Below are 20,010 nucleotides of genomic sequence, written 5' to 3'. Positions count from 1 at the left end.
TGTAGATAGAGACATACCCTGGAGATATTCCAGACCACCTCAATAAAGCAAGTCCCACCAATTTTTTGGTTCCCCAATGCATATAATATTTATGTTTACACTATACTGTAGTATATTGAGTGTGCAATAACATTCTGTCTAAAAAAGTATACATACCTTAATTTAAAAATACTTTACTCCTAAAAGACCATCATCTAACAACACAGGGTTGCCACAAACCTTCAATTGGTAAAAACAAAACAAAACAAACCTCAATTTGTGAAGCGTAATAAAACACAGTATGCCTCTGCAATTTTCTGACCTATATCATTTTTTTCTCCCCAAGCAGCTATTAATATTTCTGGTATGGCATGTCACCTCACAATACTTTCACATTTTTTGAGTGTCTGAGAAATTCTTTCTTCACCTTTTTTTTTTTTTTTTTTTTAAGATTTATGTATTATTTATTTATTTTAGGCTGCATCAAGTCTTAGTTGTGGCACGTGAGATCTTTGTTGAGGCATGCGGGATCTTTCGTTGGGGCACACAGCCTTCTCTCTAGTTGTGGCACGCAGGCTCCAGGGCATGTGGGCTCACTAGTTGAGGTGCGTGAGCTCAATAGTTGTGGCGTGTGGGCTGAGGTTGCCCCGTGGCACGTGGGATCCCAGTTCCCCGACAAGGGATCGAACCCGCGTCCCCTGCATTGTAAGGCAGATTTTTTTTTACCACTGGACCACCAGGGAGGTCCCTCTTCCTTCACTTTTGAAGGATAATTTCATTGGATACAGAATTCTAAGCTGGCGGATTTTTCTTCCAACATTTTAAATATTCAATATTTCCTTTCATTCTCTTCTTGCTTGAACGTTTTGGATGAGAAGTCCACTATAATGTTCGTCCTTGTCCTTTTATAGGTAAGGTTTTCCTCCTCCTCCCACCCCCTCACCCCAGTCCCTTTCAAGAGTCTCTCCTTATCTTTGACCTTCTATAGTTTGAATATGATATGCTTAAATGTACTCTTTTAGGTATTTAATCTTGATATTCTCTGAGCTTTCTGTATCGGTGGTTTGGTTAATTTTGCAAAGTACTTAGACATTATTACTTCAAATATGCCACTCCTCCCTTTTCTCTTCTCCTTCTGGAAGCTGATTTATCTTCGGGCTCACTGATTCTTTCCTTGGCCATATCCAGTCTACTACTGAGCTCATCAAAGCATTCTTCATAATTGTTACAGTGCTTTTGATTTCTTGCATTTCCTTTTGATTCTTTCTTAGAGCAAGAATTCTTTCTTAGAGCACTTTGGTTGTAAAGTGTGGAAGAGGAGAACTGTTTTATAATCCTGTGATTAAATCTCATCGTTTTAGTGGGCCTGTAACTCTTGGCCTGTGACCTTCACAAGTATTTCTCCAGGGCTCTTTCTTCCCTCAGCCCCCGTAGGTGAGACTGGAAGGTTGGTGGGGAGTGGGGGAGGAAGAGGTGGGGTGGGAGAGATGCCCTTCCCTCAGGTGAGACAAGGCTAAGATAGTCTTTTACTCTGGAAAGCCAGCCTTTGTTATAGAGTATCCTCTGGGAACATTTCAAAGTGATTGTGCTTCCCTTCCCTCTTGCCAGAGCCAGGAGGAGGGGGTCTTTCCCACATCTCTGTGAGAAAGAATCTGGTGGGGTTTCTAGAAGTGCAACCCAGGAAAGTTGTGGTGAGAGCCTGAAGGCTGTGGCCCCCAGGAGTTTCTCCCTCTCATGCTAGCCTACTGTTAATAGATAAGCATATTTCATCTGTGAATTTCTGGATTTGCTTGTCTCTCCAGATTTCAGGGATTAGTTTGCCCTGCAACCTCAGTTCCCTGAGGGTTCCAGAAAAATCCTTGGTTTCCAGTTTATTCAGCTGTTTCTTGTGTAAGTACAGGAGTGATGACTTCTAATCTCCTTACATTTTGGTGCTGAAATCCTGATTTTTAAAAATTTAACTTCTCTTTTCTTCCTAACTTTTAAGAATTGTACTATTCCATAATACAGGTGTACCATGAGTTGCCTATTCATCTATTAAAGGACTAGGCTATTTCTGATTTTTTGTTATTGTAAACAATTATAATATATAATGCAGTAAACTGTCTTGTACTATGAGTATTGCTCTAGGACAGCTTCCTGGAAGAGGTATCACTAGATGAAAGAGTAGGTATGTTGATACTATGAGATTGCCCTTAAAAAGGCTGCTAATTCAACAAGGTGTGTACATTTCAATTTTTTCTATTATTACTATGTATATATTTTGTAAATCCTATCAATTTTTTGCCAAACTGAGCAAATAGTTGTACTTGTTTTTATTTGCATTTCTCTGATTATTAGAGATTTTTAAGTGCCTTTTTATATGTGCATTGTGTTGCATTTCATGTGTATAGTATTTTTACGGGGGATAGTCTATTTCTATTAAATTTTTATTTTGTTATCGTGTTGTTGATTTTAAGAGTTCCATGGATAATCTCGTTATTAATGCTTTGTTATAAGGTTGCCTATTACTTTTGTGTTTTTTGTTGCTTGTCTTTTAACTTTGGGGTATTTTTAGCTATAAATCTGTCTTTTTTTCCTTTTAAGAGGAATTTACCCTAAATTATAAGTATTTCCTTTTATATTTGCTTCCAATGTTTTACTGTTTGTTTACATTTAGATCTTTAATCCATTTGGAATTATTTTTATTTATGAAAATAATAATTTTAGAAAAATCAAACTTTATGTTGTAAGAGGTCTGCAGAATTGTAGAATTTTCTCCACAGTATCCAGCAACCCAAAATTAGACGTGGAGAAATTGTGTGGTTGAATTCATCCAGGCATGGGTACTAGTTGGAAATATGTATAGGCAGGAGTACAGGAGAACTGAAGGTACAGTTGTTAATGTCTTGAAGAGATTGAACATCATCTGAGGAGTAGAACTGGGAAAGGTTAAGAGGAATAAGCGATTCCAGTGAAGACCACAGATTTAGGAAGTGGAAAAGGCAGGTGGATTGAAAATTAAGATCTCAGAGTAAGAGTTCAAAACTTGAAATTTCAGAAATAGAGAAATTCCTAGTGCTGATAGGTCTAGGATATGGCCCTGAAAGTTCTAGGCCTACTTATATGCACTTCACTCCTGAGGTTAGTCTCCCTGCTCTGTGCCATCCATCCACTGAGGATACTGATGCATTCACAGAGCTGAATGACTTGAGCTAGAGGTTAGTGGAGATACAGGTATAACGCAAAATGTGTCAGTAGAAAGCAGTCACAACTTAACAGAAGCATCATGCTACAAAAATTCTTTTACAGGTCTTGCATACAAAATTTTGAACACATTTTCTTATTAAAGATACACTTTCAGAGAATGCTGGAGAATTTCTGGTCAGCCTACAAGTTTATCCCATAATATAATTTAATTGTACTATTTTAATCATATCAAATAACTGTCATGTAACTATTGGGGTAAATGTGCCTTTGGGGCTCCCAAAACAGCAGCAAGGGCCCTAGAAGGAGGGGTTTGAGAAAGGTGTCAGAGAGATGTCAGTAGTGGCTACCCATGATTGGAAATCATATCTAAATGAAGTGTCCTTAAATGGAAGCAATATCCTTTCATCTGTGAGGAGAGAAAATTAAGCACAATGAAAAAGATGTTTTGAGAAATTGTCCAGTTCAGTATATGTGTAGGATGATGAGTTCACCGATGAGGTCAGAAGGGTGAAGGATGTTGGGAATAGGTCTTAAGTAATTGTATTTTGCCATAGAAATGAGATGGCTGATCTTGTCATATCTCATAGGTGGGGCTAAAATCTGATATGACTGTTCTTGAAAGGCAAAAACAATGTTTCAGCAGGTAGAAATTTTAAATTCTAATTCAGGACTGTATTAGTAGTTCTTTTTCAATGTATGGGTTAGATTGCTGGGTTATATACACAGTTTTTTGGGAGACTCTCAGAGTTCTGCTTTCATTCTTCAAAAGTGTAAGAAGGGCTTCCCTGGTGGCGCAGTGGTTGAGAGTACGCCTGCCGATGCAGGGGACACGGGTTCGTGCCCCGGTCCGGCAAGATTCCACATGCCGCGGACAGGCTGGGCCCATGAGCCATGGCCACTGAGCCTGCGCGTCCAGAGCCTGTGCTCCGCAACGGGAGAGGCCACAACAGTGAAAGGCCCGTGTACCCAAAAAAAAAAAAAAAAAAAAAAAGTGTAAGAAGTTCTGCCTTTGCTCTTCACAATGTAAGAAAATAAATAGGACCTTTTTCCCCAGAAAGTTTAAGAAAAAATTAAAAACCTGAGGAATTATGTATAATTATGTGATGAAACTATAAGATTTTCCCTGAGTCCTGTGAGCTATTTATTTCTTCTTGTGGAATTAAGGAGTTACTTAAAAAAGCTATTTTGAGTTTTTAGCTGAGCTACTCAAAGGCCATTAGTTACTTGGCAAATATATTTTTACAAATTTAGGGTATTTACTTGTTCTATAATTTAAATAATGGCAGACTGTTTAAAGGACTTAAACAGTTTTTCAGGCATTTCCAGAGGATTTTTAAGCTTTAACACAAGAGATTAGAATAAGAACTGTCTGGGCTCATTGCAATAATTATCTCATTGCTATTTAAATAATCCCCTGTTGGCAGTACAAACACTTTTCTCTTGTGAAACAAAATAGAGTTTGCATTAGAAAACTAGTTCTTAGGCACAATAATCTTTGTAAATATTTTGAAAATCCCTGATAACATTACCCCCCAAAATAATCCTTCTATGATTTGTCCTCAGTATTATTAAATTTTGCCTGTCTCTTCTGTATTGCTTTAGAAACCTCTTATTGAGCATCTAAGAAATAAATTTTCCCTTAATTTTTTATTTATCATTTTGTAATGATATAGTACATAGTACTGTAAGGGCCCACACTCTTTCCTTTGCCTTACTTGCTTAAATAACGAAAAATGTAAACGAAAAGAAATTAAATGTTTCATGATCAAGCTGAAGGAAGAAGTATAAAAACTGTTGAACATAATTAATGTGTTTGGCACTTTATAGAAATGATGTTATTTTTTGTATGCATTACAAAAAGCCTATGAGGAAAGATTTTACGGGTGAGAAAAACCCAAGATTCAAGGGAATTAAGAGCCTTTCACCTGAAGTTACCTATCTTACATGGACGTGTTGGTACAGATTTCACCAAGAAGTACCCATTCTTTTCTGCTCTTTCACTGCTGAAGGGTACTTTAAACATGATAGTTCTTGGTCTGTATACTTTAAGTTACAGACATTGATGTGCAGACAAAGCAATGAGTCAGCAATCTGATATGCTTAAGTGTTTCTTGGTAAATTAGGAGAAAAGGAGGAATCTGAATTTTTTTCCCCATTACTGGGATTATCTGAGTAATCGAGAAATACCAGTAAATCCATTTAGCTGATTGATATATTGGGTTGGCCAAAAAGTTCGTTCAGGTTTTTCCATACCGCCTTACGGAAAAACCCAAACGAACTTTTTGGTGAACCCCATATATCCCTTTGTATCTGACAAATATAAAATAATGGTGGTACGATAGCTTGATTTACATCTAGCGAATGTCTTTGTGTGATTATGTGTGTGTGTTTACTGATAATTGATTAGTGTATCTTCAGAAAAGTCAAACAGATTTCTTTTGCATTCTAACTGCAACTTGATGCTAGCTAAATAAATATTCTAGAGTCACAGTTGCCAAAAATTTTGTAATTTAAAATAGGCACATGAATGTAAGTAAGCAGGAAGGGCTGAACCAGTAGGTGGGAGTCCTGGATTCTCATTCAGTTCTTTTTCATTGTGAGATTTTGAGCAAATTGTTCTTGTCTTGAGGCCTCACAAAAAGGTAGAATTAATCCCCTCCTCAGTCCCCTTGCTTAAGTTGGAATGAGGACCAAAGGGAATGGTCTGAAAGTGCTTTGACGCTCTATAAATAAGGATTGATGCTTGGCTTTTTAATGACATAGACCCCTTTGAAAGCTGGAGATCTCTTTAAAATGTTTTTTGAAGTGTTAGGGGATCATGAATCCTGTAAATCCTATCCACACGCTTTAGATTATGAACTGAAGCTATGGGTTAAGGAAAAAGAGCAGATCTATGTATAATCTAAAGTGTTAGCTAATTTATGCAAGGTTTATAGTTAACTTCAAATTTTATATTTGTTCTGGGGGTTTCCAGGACAAAAAATACCAGCATATAGTAGGCTGTTTGAATGTATTTGTTGAAATCTTTATAATTTGTACTTGGGGAACTTAACACATTTTTCTGAGAATGAAATATGTTGAACAAGTTTGAACCGGACGTTCACTTGTCATTTTGTAGTTCAGAGGGTCTCCTCGGCCCTGTGCCTGTGGTCTGAGCACTCTTCCCCACTACTGGACATTTTAGCAGTATTGAGTGCTCTTTGCACAGAGGTCCCTTGGCGCAGACCATCCTTTGGCAGGGTGTTTTCCTGCTTCTCACCTGTGATGAGTCGCAGGTGGCCTCCTGTTGTAGTCAAGCTAGAATGCATAAACATGAGCCCGCAGGCAAACACGGAATCCACTCAAAATTCTCAAGGGCAAGCATATTTAAGATGCTAGTTCTTCTTAATTGTTTAAAAAAATCAATAGATGTTTAGTAAATAAACGTCTAGCTTTGCAGTGGTCTCTCATTTCTTAAGAAATGCCATGCTGGCTTATGTGGCAAAATTAAAAATTAATCTTCAGATTATTCCTGCTTTTCTACAGGTTAGAAAGCAAAGTTGCCTTTTACTCAAGTTCAGTATATCCACAGTGTCCTCCCAGCCTTCCTGGTTCTTTTTGTAAGATATCCTGTTTTTGTGTCTGAAATTAGCTAATTGCTGGCAGGCACAGTTCATGGTGGTTGAAAAGGGCTGATGATGCTTTCTGAAAGCTTAGCGTTATTGATTCTGGTGTATGTTCTAACCCAGTGATTGGTTTAGTTATTTCTTAACTGCAGTTCTAGCCAGGGATACATACATTTTACATTGTGATTCAATACACATGAATACACCCTTACCTAAAATAACTTTCATGAAATAATAATTACCCTTACTACATGTATTCCAATATCTTCTATTTCATTAAAAATATTTTTATTGCGGTATAGTTGATTTACAATATTATATTTTACTTCTTTTTTTTAATTGCTTGTCATGATCTATTAAATGAATTAACATGACCTGCCAAAGGGTTTCAAACTGTAGTTTGAAAAAACATTCTTAAGTTATATGACAATTTTCACTTTTTTCTTATGATTTATAATATATTTGAGGGTATCCATTTAATTTGCATTTTTCAAACTACAAGTCTTCAATGAGGACTATCCCAAGTGTAATCCTTCATCTACAAAAAAAGTTAAATAATTAAAAACAGAAAACTTTGTGGGGATTTTTGTTTTTTTCACTTGTTTGGATGTTTTGAAGTGAGGGTGAATTTTCTGTTCTTTTATTCTTTTTCCATATAGTCAGCTATTAAGCAACATATTAATTATAAGATTTATGATCCCTTTATTTGTTGAACTTTGTTATGACTAACTTGGAAATGTTTGTTGCTCGTCCAGCAACAATTAATTTTTTACATTTAATGTTTTACATTTTATACAAATTGTGGCAAAGCTGGTAAGGAACACTGAGTGGCATAATTTGTAACTTGTCATTTAGGGAGATTTATCAAAATTAGCTTTGCCTCTCTACCTTTTCTGTTCAAAAAAGTAGAAAAAATATTTTAGGCAGAATTTTTTTGTTTTTCTGGCTTTTAATGAGCTCCGTGCATGCTTGACCTGGTCAAGATAATGACATTTTGACTGTATAAACATCTTCCTACAGAATTAGAAGTGTTTATCGCCAACCAGCCAAGATGAATATGGTGAAGAGGATCATGGGGCGGCCGAGGCAGGAGGAGTGCAGCCCGCAAGACAATGCCTTAGGACTGATGCACCTCCGCCGACTCTTCACGGAGTTGTGCCATCCTCCCCGGCACATGACTCAGAAGGAACAAGAAGAGAAACTGTACATGATGCTGCCAGTGTTTAACAGGGTGAGTCCAGGTTGCCAAGCACATGCCTTTTGTGATGGGGTGGTACTGCAGGAGTCTTGAGGTTATAATAAATCACAGATGGGAAAAAAAAAATGATTGAATGAATTTTTAAGAAGCCTGATTCCTTCCTTTCAATTTGCTATAAGGTGATTTGATGTGAGATCTGGTCAGAATGAACTCCTCTTAGTTCTAGCAGATAAAAAGGAAGATTGCGAGCATTTTGTAAAATGTTCCTCTAACGGTTGATACTTGGAAGAGGGATAGGTTGTAAATTACCACTTATGTTATTTCCATTACCTTTTGAAGTGATGATATATGGCATCAAATGGTGCAGTCGCCCAAGTCCTTTTTACACTTTGAAGAATCATCTCAGTTTATTTTGTTGTTTGGTGGATTTTCTGTAGAAGAATTTGTAAGAGGATAGTTATAGGCTCTAGAGAGTCAAAATAGAGCTAATGTTTTAATGTATTTTGTCAAGTTGATCACATGTAGCAATCTTAGTGGGGATTTTTAAAATTTATATCAAAAATGTATATGTACATAGTTTAAAAAGTCAAGTACTTCCACAGGCTTATAGGGCCCTGCTGCTCTCCACTGATGATTGTTGCTGCCACTTTTAGCTATTTCAGCTTTTACATAACAAACAATACTTTTACTGTTGTCATGATTGTTCAGTTTTAATTGACTTCTTACTGAGAAACAGGAGAATTAGCTTTTTTTTTAAACTCCCCATCCCTCCAAAGCATGCACACACATACATTCACTCATACATGCTACCCTCCTCTTGTCCTTTCCATACAATAATGCCATTTGTTTAAATAAGATTCAGTGCTTACAGTCTACTGACCCTGCTGTAAATATTATTCATAGATGAACCTTATAGCAAACCACCACTATTTTGCCACTCTTATAGAACTTGTTTTCCCCAGACTTTGTAACATAACTGTCTCAATTTCTGTCTTTCCTCATGTCTCTTTCTTTTTCTCCCCCATCTCTCTTTTTCTCTCCTTAGACCTATCTCTGTCCTTCCCCTGTCTTTCTCTCCTTCCCTTCCTGTTTCTGTCTCTTTCTCCCCATCTCTGCCTGTCTTTTCCTGTGTCTCTTTTCCCCATCTCTCTCTCCTCTCTCTATTCCCCTCTCTTGGTCTCTGTCTCTCCCCCCACCCCCGACCCCCCAGTTCTCTTTCCTTCTTTCTCCCCTCCCATGTCTTTCTCTTTCCCCTGCATCTGTGACTCATTGTCTCCCTCCCAAAGTCTCACTTGATCTCTTTATTGTTTGTTCTCTGTGTCTGTTAGTCTTTCTGTCTGAAATTTTCTAGGTTCTTCTTCTCAATATTTTGAAATTTTGTTGAGGCTTCATGATGAACCTTCTTAATCTGCAAACTTGTACTTTTTAATTCTGGGAAAATATTTTGAAATATTTCTTTGTTAATATTCTTCCCCTTTTCTGCAGCTCTGTCAATCAAATATTAACTCTTTTGGATTAACCTTATGCTGTCATATTTTTAACGTCCTTGAATTCTTCTTTATTAATTTAAAATTCTGTAATATCTCCTCATCCCTCTGAAAATATTAAAGCTTTTTCAAATTTTCTTATGCTTCTTTCATTGTTATTTGCTCCAGATTACTGTTTTTTTCTTTGCTTATATTATTTTCTTTCATATTAGGGTAGTCTCCAGATGTCTGGTGATAATTGTCTATACACTGATATTTAGGAATGAGGTATTGAAACACTAATTGGAAAGTACGTGTGCAGAGGTTAGACTTTTCCAGTGGTAAGATGATCTGGCTGGATAAAATGCGGAGATTCGTTAACCTAGGATATGTTGATATTCCAGGAAGGAGTGTTTTCCAGTCTCCTGCCTGGAGCATATATACTTGCTAGTGTTTTCTTAAAGCTAAGTTGAGGAACAAGACTGATGTTTCATATTCAGTAGATTGACTTTCACTTAATCTCCAGTTTGCACCTATCAGTGTTCTCGGTTGTTCCTCTCTAAGGGTTAGACCTCCAGGTGTGTACTGCACTTGGGAGGAGCAGTCACCTTCAGTTTCTGGGCTGTTAAATAAGAATATCTACCTTGTGGGGTTGGTATGAAGATTAAGTAAGTTAATGTACTTAAAGCACTTAACAAATGCTTGTCCTAGGGAACTTGTGTCTATTATTGTTACTGTTGTTATGGCATTAAAAATAAAGACATTACAAGGTGAAGCAAAGATTATAAACTATTTATGCTGAAATAATTTCATATTGAATATATGCTGAAATACATCTAGTTTATGTGTTACTCACACCAAGCCAAAGGCTAATTAGACAACAGAGAGGAGGGATAGACTCTACATATTCTATGTTTATTTGTTTGCTTATCTCTTCATTTATTCTGTTATTGTGCATTACTGATTCATTCAGTAAATATGTGTCAAACAAATCGACATTGTGCTATACATTGGAGTTCTGAGATAAGATAGTCTAGTTTTATAAATCAGAAGTGTCATGAGGAAGATAAACATGTATTTCTGTTGGAGAAGAGATAAACACATAAACAGATAATGGAATAACAAAGAAATGTAGTATTAGAGACACAGCAGAGTATTATGGCACCCCTGAGAAGAAAGTTATCGGAAAGTCTGTGGGGATCAGGGAAGGGGCATCTCCCTTGAGAATGTGATGTGATTAAAAGATATGCATTAGCCAGCTTGGAACTAACTGGGCTAAATTAACCAAGAAGGTAATTAGAGTAAGAAGTTAAAGCATAAATCAAGGTAAAGGCTACAAACATTTTGATGTGTGCTAGCATCTATAAGTGGTCCAAGAAGTTGACATTATGTCGAGGAAGGGTACTGTTCAGTTTGATAGGCACATCACGACAGATTTTATATCATATTAAGTGCTAATACTTTTTCTTCGAGGTGTGCAGAGCCAATGAAGTATTCTAAGCAATAGAATAAGAAAGGAGAAGGGACCAAAGCAAGGCTGTCTCTTAGGTTTCTTATTTGGGAAACTGGGTGGATATTTTTCCTAGTAGCTGAGAAGGAGAGGTATAGGGGACAGATTCAGTTTGGGGCATTGAGTCCAAACTGTTGATATTTGTGAACTTCCCAGGTTCCTCCAAGTGGAGGTATTCAGTAGGCAATTAGAAAGCTCAGGTGAGGGACTCTGGGGACTACTGCAGAGATGTGGTAGTTGGAACCCTGGAAGGGGATAAGATATTACTCGTGCCTCCTACTGCCCCATGAGTAGTATGCTAAGGATGAACCATGGAGAATATGAATGTTTAGTGAAAGAAGGGGAACCCATAAAGGATACAGAGCAGGAATGGGTCAGTAGCAGTACAAAAAGAATCAGGAGAGGCTGGTTATGGAACTCAAGAGATAAAAGTGGCAAGAAGGAGGAGAGCAGTCAACACCATCCTGTACATTAGAGAGACCCAGTAAGATGGAGACTGAAAAATGTACATGAGATTTGCCAGTTTGAAAGTTACTAGAATGGCAGCACGAGAAAGCAGTGAGTTGAGCAGTGAATGGGAGATGAGAAGAGACAGTATGGACTCAGCTTTTAGAAATATGAAAGAAGAGGGGACAAAAGAGATTGATGGAGGTGAATTTGGCAATAGGGGGTTTGTGTTTGTATATTTCTGGTGTTTTTAAAAATGGGAGAGATCCAGGCATGCTCATGAAGAGAAGGAAAGAAACCAGCAGAGGGGGAAATTGGAAATTTTTAAGACAGTGAAATTGAGCATAGAGTCGAATTACAGGTGGGTGAGTGAGCCTTGAACAAGAGACACCACACGCTGCAGGAGAGCATGTCTTGTTGGGTGTGAGCACAGATTTGTAGTGAAAGTAGTGGACAGTTGAATAAGATCTTGCTTGATGACCTCAGTTTCTTATAGTTATCAACAGAAGATGTGGTCTGTTAAGAGTCTGGAGTAAGTAGGTCGAGTAGGAGACTTTAGGGAATGGTGATGGTTTGGAATATTAATGAAAGGGAATCAAGAAGGATAGTTGAAAGGGACAATAAAAGGCTTAAAGAGTTTTGAGGGCTCAGTGAAGGTTGGAGATAGTAAATTTGTACTGGATCTTATCCATGCAGGCATGTGTGATTTTTCTCATTCAGTTACAAAGCAGCGTGTGTGTAGAAGTAGAAAAGACGGATAGATGCGTTATATTGGGACTGAGGTTTTGCTGGGCTGGTAAAGCAAGAAGGGCAGGAGTAGAGGGACAGAGCATAGTTAGAGAGACTAATTCACATATCACTCGTGGAATTGGGTGGGATACCATAGGAACAGAGCAGAGGATGTTCATTTTTTAATCTATGAGATAAAAGGCTGAGAGTGAGGGAGGGGAGGGGATGATAGAGTAGGAATATGAGGAGAGGTAGGGAAAGGTTTAAGACAGCTGTTTTGAAATTGGGAGAGAACTGATTATGGACAAGCTATTTTTTCAAGCCCTGTTGAGGTAACAGTCATTAATTTTTATTGCAACCTGTCCTAGGAAGTTGGTTGTTTTTTATTTTAATGTTTTTGTTTTACTTCAATGTCACAATGTACTGTTAGCTATTAAGTAGTTTGAGATAATTTCCTTCTCTCAGATTCATAAACACTGACAAGGTGATGATAATGTTAAGAGTGGTTAGGACAATTGTTATTCTCAGCTATTAATATAGATTAATAACTAATATCCTGCATATGTGTCCCATGTATTTCATCAGTTAAGCTTCCACAGTCAATTCAAGTGAGTCTTAGACTAGGAGACTCAAACAAATACTTGAGGTTTTGGGGGTTGTTTTTTTTAGAAGATTTAAGTTGCTTTAGTGATTATTCTCTATTGCTTAGACTGTCTTAGTTCTGTTGTGTTCTGTGTTGCCATGAGTCTCTATTCTTTCAAGTCAGAAGTTTTTAGTTGGCTGATTAAAAGCATGTACATATGCATTGCCTAAACCTAATACAATGAGTGATTTAAATATCATAAAGGTTCATTCAACTTTTTTTTTTCTGTTTTATTGTGCTTCACTTTATTGCAGTTTTTACAAATTAAAGGTTTGTGGCAACCCTGCATTGTCAGATGATGGTTAGCGTTTTTTTTAATTAATTAATTTTTTTATTGAAGTATAGTTGATTTACAATGTTGTGTTAGTTTCAGGTGTACAGCAAAGTGATTCAGTTACATATATATATTTTTATACATATATACATATATTTATTCTTTTTCAGGTTCTTTTTATCAACTTTTAACTAATGAAAAGAAAGTTATTTCTGTACTATTGTGACCAATTTAAACAATATATAAATTATATTCATTGGCCTATCATTAACAAACTAAAATTATCCTTAGATAAGACATCACATCCATTAAATTTTGATATAGATAACCATATTTATTTAATGTTTGACAATTTATACTTGAACATTCTCCACTAGTAAGAAATAGCTTAGATGAATGAATAGCTCAGTGTGGCTCCAGACATCCTGCCACGATTGCCAAAAATGAACTGTACTGTTGATTTTTGAGACTTTGTTTGACTCATGCCAAATGGCAGATAAACCATATTACAGTTAGACATGGATATCCATCTACAGAATCGTTTTTAAAGTGTGCTCCATACTGTTATTTCAGTGTGTGATTTTGGCCTTTAAGAGACACGAGGTTGAGAAATGGCATGTGTTAAGCCCCTTTTTCTGGGCCAGGACTCATGCTGGGTTCTTCAGCTGCCTCCTGTGCTCTTCATCACAGTCCTGCAAGGGCACTGCTGGTATCCTCCTTCTCACCAATTCTCTCAAACTGAAAGATTATGGTGAGGTCTGAGAATAGCTGGATAATATTTAATCAGCATTCTTAAAAATAATTAACCTTTAGTCCCAAGAACAAAAGCTTACAGAAAAAAATACTTCATTTAAACATATTAAAAAATGAATAGCATTTTAGTCATCTAAAAGTTAACTGCCATTGTTAATTACCTTGGTGTATGTTATCATACTAAATTGTGTATGTTAAAATATAATCTTTACTAACTGGATCTTCTTTTAGAGACTCCTCTTGTTTTTGAATTTGCTTCTAATTTATATTCAAGAAACATCTAAGTTGAATCCAATGTCTCTTTTTTTTTTTTTTTTTTTCTGCGGTATGCAGGCCTCTCACTGTTGTGGCCTCTCCTGTTGCGGAGCACAGGCTCCGGACGCGCAGGCTCAGCGGCCATGGCTCATGGGCCCAGCAGCTCCACGGCATGTGGGATTTTCCCAGACTGGGGCACGAACCCGTGTCCCCTGCATCGGCAGGCGGACTCCCAACCACTGCGTCACCAGGGAAGCCCCCAATGTCTCTTTTTTTATCCCTCACAAGTAACCTTTACTTTTTAAATTGTTGGCTTTAGAGGAAGGATACTCAAGTTCAGAACCAAATGTGAGATAGATCAAGAGTCAGACAAATGAACTATTAGCATATATGAGGCTTATGTTTACAAATATACAGCTTTGTTACTTATTGCATAGTACCAATATTGGAGAATGGAGCTTAGGTCTGTGCAACAAAGGACTTCCTAGTTTCACCCTTGATATGGTTAAGCTTACTTACCCAGTCATTGGCAAAAGTGGGCAAGCCACACTCAGAGCAGATGAGAGTACATGTTCTCTTGAGGCAGGCGTACCCTAGAAGGAGAGAGAGGGACTGAGATATACCTTCTCATTTTCTTCTCCTGCAAGTTCGTGGTCCTTAGGAACAAGAAGACTAAGTGTTAATGTAATGATTTATATTAATTGGTAAATGCAATTACATCTTCACTGTCAATTTTCAAAATCTGTTAGATATATCAAATTATTCATATACTCTGTAACTTAATTTTAGATATTACATATATTTAGGGGGAAAAAGACACCATTTTAGAAAACTTTGTAAAAATTCCTACCTCTCTTTTACTAATATTTAATAAAATTTTACTGAATAGCTTCATTTGGTAACAAATATATATTGAGCCTCTGCTTCCTGCATGCCATTATACAACACCATTCATTTGTTCCCCCTGAGTATACCAAAAATATTTTAGTTGAGGAGCAGCCAGGAAATTTTCTGGAATTTATTTAGGTGGATATTTAAAATGACCCTTCTAAAAACAAGTTGAGCTGTGCTAATTCCCTCGCAAGGTGAACACTGTGCAAAGGTATAGTGATAGGGTTCCTGCAAAGTTTAATTCCGGCAGTATATTACTGGGTGACTAAGAGCACAGCTTGGAATCAGACAGACCTAGTTTTGAATTCTGTCTCCACCACCTCCTGGCATCCACCTTCTCTAACCCTTAATTTCTTTTTCTGAAAAATGGGAGTAATGTGTAGGATTTCATGAGATTCGAATGACATTACATGTCAAGTATTTGAATAGTGCTAGGCACACTGTAAAGGCTCATTATATGATAATTGTTGTTATTTTCATTAAGTTTGCTAAAAGGCTTTTTGTTCCTCAGTACTGTTTTTTTCATCTGGGTAATGAATGTCACATGTCTATTATAGAATCATCCCTCTGAGTTGAGTGTATTACCGACCAGTTCTCTTGCTCAACTCTCCCCTTTAACAGATGAGGGAACTAAGAACCAGAAAATTTTGACCAGAGTCCCTGTGGGTGGGAAGGTAAATCCCAGCTCTGTGCTCCATCCTCTGTGGTGCACGTTTACATGCATGATTGAAGCACTATTTCCCACTATTTGTGGAAGGTGGTGAATACATACCTAATATTTTTAGATTTAATTGTTGAAGTCAGTCACCAAAAAATCTCTTCTCTTTACTGCCTTACACATTCAGTATTATCTAAAATGCCAGATACATGTTTTAGTCCCTGTACTTCTCCAGCCTTTTCTTGCTGCATTTCCCCCCTCATTGGAAACACTCCAGCTTCACCCACGCCTTTTGATCTCTCAAGCTCCCAATCTCTTGCCCACGGTCTTAGCACAGTTCTTCTCGCTGCCCGGAACCCTCGTTCCTTGGCTGTTTGAATTGTGACCTTTTTTCATTATTCAGTATCATCCTTCTGGGTCAGTGTCATCTCAGAGAGCGTTTCTGATAACCTTTCCTCACTCCAGGCATTCCCTTTCAGTTACCCTGTTTACTTCCTTTATAATGCATCACTATCCAACATAATTTTCATTTTTAAAATAGCTTAACTTTTGTCTCCTGTGCTAAAATGTACATTCCGTGAAAACTGGAATTATATTTGCTTTATTTGCCTTTGTATTCACAGTTCTTTACTTTTGTATTCAAGGTTCCAAATATTGCCTGGCATATATAGTAGACCAGTAAATATTTATGAGTGAATAAATGAAAGAGTGAATCAATCAGTAGTGTTGGATCACTAGATTAAAGATTGTTTACGTTAAAGAAGCAGTAGTTCATTTCAGATTAGCAAGTAGGACATGGTCCTTTTTCTGTAACATTTGGCTTGGTCAATTCAAGCAACACAGCTTTTGAAAAAAATTTCCTTATGAAAATAAAGCTATAAATATCAGGATTTGTATGAAAAGTTAGTTGCATTTTTAACAGTGTATTTTCCACCCAGCATGAAGACTGCTTGAATAACCAACCATATGTTTATGCTAAGAAAAGAGCTATTTCTTTTTTGAAGTTGTCTTACTCTTAGGATAACATAGTGCTTAATAATTCTTAGGAGCAAAATATACATCAGTATATTCTGAATAATAGGAATACTTATCTACTTTAAATCAGTTTGTCAAAAGGCTTAATAATTGCCTGAGCAAAATATACAATTGCTTTGTAAACACCTTCATTAGGCAGTTACATACTCATTTCTGGGTGGAAGCAGAATGGCTATTCAAGCATGTGTCCTTCCTCACTAGAAACCAAATGGTGTAGATATTTTATTTGATAAAGATAGCTGATGGTTTATTTTAAAAGATGCACTTTGAGTTGCAATATGTTATTTTTATATGGACCAAATAATTAAAAAAGGAGGAAAGAAAGGAATGAATAAACTTTGTCGTAATCAACTGTGAACTTCAAGCGAGGTTGATTTTAGTAACCAAATTGCTTTGGTTTGATATTAATGTAGTCTTACAGGGCTGTGCTTACTGGGCATACTTTTTAAGTCTGTGAGATAAATTTGGTCAATAAATTGGCCATTCTTTTTATTTTTCTAAGACACAGAAATTATTTAATAAAAACTTCAAGAGAGAGTGACGGGTAGAATCTCCTCCTTGAAAGTATGCTCAAATTTAAAATTGAGGCTTCTCAATTTCTAATCTATCTCCAATTTGTTTATTAAAAACTATGGTATTTAGCAGGTGACATAGGTTAACTGTAAGCACATAACATTTATCAAAATCTCAGCAGAAAAACAATTTATTGAGGAGTTCCTGAAAAGAACAGTTTGTTTGTTCTTTGAGATAATTTAAAATTGTGTGTCAAGTTAAAGAACAGACTACCTGGCTAAAAGTATAACCTGTAGAACTGATTTATCATTTGTTTGGTACTTTCAGCTCAATTTGAGGGTGATTGTAAGAAACATGGTGTCTATTGTAAGAATGTAAGAAACATTCCTATTACAAGGATATTATAAGTTGTATCCTTTTAATAGGATCCTTGGAAGAAAATCTTTACATTATGGTATGAAGAATAGAGATACTTTGTTAAATATATGTTTTCCTTACCTAAGGACATTGAGAACCATGTAATTCATGAGGTTTTCTCTCCTGTATGTTTGGGCCAAAATTCATGACTAAATATGGCAAATATAGACGTTTTTCCCCCAGTCTACCTCCCTGGCCTTGGTTTTATTATTTGATTGGTTTTGTTCTTACTTTTTGTTTATATTCTCATATTATAATTTGTGTCCTTGCATGCTACCTAAACATTTTCTAGAATTTGGTTGTGGGAGCAGGCATACAAACAAACAACCACATTCAAGGAACATCCCTGTAAAAGGCAGGGTGCTAGCTTGGCAAGGAACACAATGACGGGTAAGATACGTTTCCTCCCTTTGCAGTGACATTTGAACAGATAATAAGAATACAAAATATTGTTTAGTTAATATTACAGTAGAGGGCTATCATAATAGTTTTAGGAGACACAGAATTCTCTTTTAGCTATAAAGAACATTTAAAAAAAATATTTATTTGGTTGTGCTGGGTCTTAGTTGCAGCATGTGGGCTCCTTAGTTGCGGCTCACCGGCTCCTTAGTTGTGGCAGGCAGACTCCTTAAGTGCGGCTTGCTGGCTCCTTAGTTGCCCCATGTGAACTCTTAGTTGCGGCATGTATGTGGGATCTAGTTCCCTGACCAGGGATCGAGCCCAGGCCACCTGCATTGGGAGCATGGAGTCTTATCCACTGTGCCACCAGGGATGTCCCACTATAAAAAACATTTTTTAAAACAATATTCCAGGATGCATCCAGTTATATAGCTATTATAATACTATTTCTTTTCCTATGACAGTCCAGGTTTTATTTTTTTCATTCTCTTTGCTGAATCTATGCCAGTTTTAGAATGATTTATTCTAAAGTTCATCTAGTGTAGATTTTTGTAAAGACAAGTGTATTTCATGACCCTCTCATTCATTTTTATTCTAGTCTTTTCATTAACAGTCTTGTTTTGGGAATTATTATGGTTAGAATTCAGAAATTCTGAGGTATAAGATGAGTTTAGTAAATTCTGTATTCAGCCCAGGACTTAGCATTAGATAAGTCCCTGCTTTTACCATTATATTTTCTAAATATAAACTTTAGAAGTTTATATTTTTTATAACTTTATATTTATTTATAAATCTGAAAAGAAAGTTTATATAAAGTTTATATTTATTTATAAACTTTAGAATTTTATATTTATTTTCTAAATATAAACTTTAGAAAATATATTTACATTATATTTTCTAAAGTTTATTAGTAAGATTGATTTAAATTTTATAGATAACTGGTCTTTGGCTTTTAGATTTTGTTTATTTAATTATTCATTCAACAGATTATTTTACATGTATAAGAAAATGTGGTTAGATGGCATTTATTGAAAGAGATATGTTTTAAACTTATTCAGGTCGAAGTAACTATGCAAGCATACTTTCTTTTATTTGATTTTCAAGTCATATCACACTTTGAAAAGCACATAATGAAAGAAAGAAGTTGACAATGCTGTATTAAAATTGTTTTTCTCATCACAGGTTTTTGGAAATGCTCCGCCAAATACAATGACAGAAAAATTTTCTGATCTTCTGCAGTTCACAACACAAGTCTCACGACTGATGGTGACAGAAATTCGAAGGAGAGCATCAAACAAATCCACAGGTATTTTTACAGAAACCAGCAAAAACTAATTTATTTGACTGGACAGTTTGGTAAAAGTGTTGTCGAAATCTAACAAAAAATTGACCTGATTTTAAGCACATGGATTTCAGTACCAGTCCCCATTCCCATTCTTACTGTCATATTCTTACTGTCAGCACCTTTTACTCTCAAGTGGTGTAGTTCTACCCAAGGCTACTTTCCTTGGACCACTACCACCCCTGACCTAACCCTTTTAACAGCACTCTGTTTCCTTCTGAACAAAATCCAAATTCCTAGCATGACATTCAACACAAACTCAGGAAATACATATATATACCCACCATTTTTGCATACCCTTTTTTATTTCTTGTTTCCTTTTTCTATATTTCAACCAAATCATGAGTTACTTATAGTCCCAGACATTTCTGTGCTCTTTTTTCTATCCTTGTGATGCTTCATTCAGGAAGGAGCATCTCCCCCCATGTTAGTACATCTAAATCTTCTCAGCTTGGATTAAGTCACCCTTCCTAGATAGAATGTTTCTTGATTTCCTTAATCAAAGGAAAAGTTTTCTCTTCTTAACTACTCAGCTTCACGAGTGGTGTTTATATATGTATCTTTATCTTTCTATTAGACCATAAACTATTTATTAGTCTTTGTATAACCTACAGTCTTTAACCACAGTGCTTTACACAGTAGGCCTTTTATAAATGCTGCCTGAATAACTTCTTATTCATAATTAGGTAATTTTAAACTTCATAAAG

At 36.3% G+C, this 20,010-nt stretch overlaps 1 protein-coding gene across 9 annotated transcripts in view; it reads left to right on the top strand.

Annotated features, from left to right (window-relative positions):
- WDFY3 (WD repeat and FYVE domain containing 3) overlaps positions 1 to 20,010 on the top strand; it is a 262,893-nt gene that overhangs the window by 77,198 nt on the left and 165,685 nt on the right. For 7 of the 9 annotated variants that reach the window (XR_004349890.1, XR_004349891.1, XM_032631813.1 and 4 more), the window contains 2 exons: positions 7,794 to 8,004; positions 19,144 to 19,267. Coding sequence is in view for 7 of the 9 variants with exons in the window: in XM_032631813.1 (XP_032487704.1) it covers positions 7,825 to 8,004; positions 19,144 to 19,267 (304 nt within the window). In the remaining 2 variants the exon portion in view is untranslated. Of the gene's footprint in view, positions 1 to 1,781; positions 1,870 to 7,793; positions 8,005 to 19,143; positions 19,268 to 20,010 lie in introns of those variants that run through there. The other 2 variants (XM_032631806.1, XM_032631811.1) reach the window with 2 other exon arrangements.

Source organism: Phocoena sinus, chromosome 5 (assembly GCF_008692025.1).
Source record: "Phocoena sinus isolate mPhoSin1 chromosome 5, mPhoSin1.pri, whole genome shotgun sequence".
Lineage (NCBI taxonomy): Eukaryota > Metazoa > Chordata > Mammalia > Artiodactyla > Phocoenidae > Phocoena > Phocoena sinus.
Note: the sequence above shows the minus strand (reverse complement) of the source record. Positions and strands in the feature narration are given on the sequence as shown.